This window comes from Danio aesculapii, chromosome 5, assembly GCF_903798145.1.
Source record: "Danio aesculapii chromosome 5, fDanAes4.1, whole genome shotgun sequence".
Lineage (NCBI taxonomy): Eukaryota > Metazoa > Chordata > Actinopteri > Cypriniformes > Danionidae > Danio > Danio aesculapii.
The window spans coordinates 52,055,320-52,057,089 of NC_079439.1; the positions used below are offsets into that span (position 1 = coordinate 52,055,320).

The 1,770-nt window shown below is 38.0% G+C and overlaps 1 protein-coding gene across 1 annotated transcript; it reads left to right on the forward strand.

The window, feature by feature from the left end:
• Positions 1-293: 293 nt before the first annotated feature.
• Positions 294-1,114, forward strand: LOC130228710 (uncharacterized; the record flags this gene model as incomplete). The annotated part of the gene is given in 2 exon segments (XM_056457146.1): positions 294-741; positions 744-1,114. Coding segments are annotated over 2 exon segments (819 nt in total), but the record flags the coding sequence as incomplete, so codon positions are not given.
• Positions 1,115-1,770: the final 656 nt, after the last annotated feature.

Sequence of the window (1,770 nt, forward strand, 5' to 3'; positions counted from 1 at the left end):
GAGACAACATAAGGGTAAATAATAAATAGCTTGAACTATGTCATTGTTCATAGTTGATTGGTCCTGAACTGTATTAGGATATTAAGGCCAAATGTTTTTTTTTATTGTTGTGTTTTTTTTTTCAGACAAAACAGTTTGTGCCAAAGTATCACCTTTAGAATCCACAAACATAGTCTTGGATGTATCACCAGTAAACTCACCATCTTCAAATTTCAGTTCCTCGTGTACACCAAGTGTCTCTAGCACAAACAGCTCCAGTACAACTGTTGATTTAACTGTATGGCCTGAAAACTTTGAAGTTCCATGGAATCGGATGTAGACGCCCTACAGCTAAAGAACGCAGAGAAATGGTGAGAATCATTGTTGATGAGATGAGACAGACAGAGTTAAATCCATCAAAATCACAATGTCTGATTGTTGCAAAGAAGATTGTTAAACAGTACCCACAAAGCTTTGCTGATGTTTTGAAAGATGGCACAAGAATTGGGACTGGCTATGGATCCCTTTTGATACAACTGAAAACAAGAGTGGAGCATGTTAATCGTGGCTGCTCATTTTCGAGACGCAGAAAACAAAAAAAGACCTCAAATTCACCACCCGAAGACACTGGACCAGGGCCTACTGACCAGTATGGATGTGTAAGGTGGCAGCCTGAGTGTCCTGTTGATGATACTGAAGAAAGTCTCCAAGAAAAGCAGGAAGAAATGAAGGACCTCTATAGTTGTGAGGGGCCAGCTGGAGCTCAAAAGGACATCTCAGTCAGTTAACGAAAGCTACGTACTACCTCCAACGTAAATCGATTAATGCCTGTCCACCACCATCCATTGCTGAGTTGAAAAATAAGTGGCCATATCTTTTTACACCCAAAGAACTGTATAGCCACTTTAAGTCACTTACCAACATCAGCATTTTGGAAAGACTTGAGAAGTCCATGGAAGAAAAAGGAAAGATGATTCTTCAGTTTTTCCGTCAAAAGCCAGCAGGGACCAAAACAGATGAGATTCAGCGAATACTTCTGAAGTTTGATGATAGTGGAGCTTCAAGTTTCATTCCATGTGTGGTCCTTGTGCTTCTGTCACACTTTAAAGAAAAAAACGATGCACTGATTCTTTAGACGGATGTAAGTCTTATAGTGTATTTTTAAAGTACATATTTTGTTCTTATATCCGAAATGTAAATGCATTTAAATCAAACACCCCCCCCCCTCACTTTTTTCTTGTAGGTGTGAGCAACAGCAGGTGATGTGGAGAAAAGCTTGGTGCTTCCAGACTCTCCAAGACTAATTGTCTTAAGTAATGTACAATGTCCTGTAATAAATCTATAAATTTATTAAATAAACTTTGCAATCATTTTTGTGTAAGTGTTGCTTATTTATTTATTAATTTTAGGTGACATTCTCACTGCAACTCAGTGGATGCTGAGCATCGAGGGGCAAGTAGTTGTTGGTCCACACCCCAATTTCATAGCTGGATTTGCAGCTTTGTTTTCAAGCTACTTCAACTTCAATCTGGTGTACCAGGAGCAGAAGTCCTGCACACTCGAACTTGTTCAAAGGTAAGAAAATGACTTAAATAGAATTATGAGAATTATGAAAATTATGTTAAAGGGAATGTTCACCAAAAACTGAAAGTTCTGTCATCATTTACTCTTCCTCACTTGTCATAAACATCTTTTAGTTTCTTTGCTTTTGTTGAACACAAAAGAATATATTTTGATGAAAGAAAAACACCTCTAATCATTCACTTCCAGAGTTTTTAGGTTGAACTACCC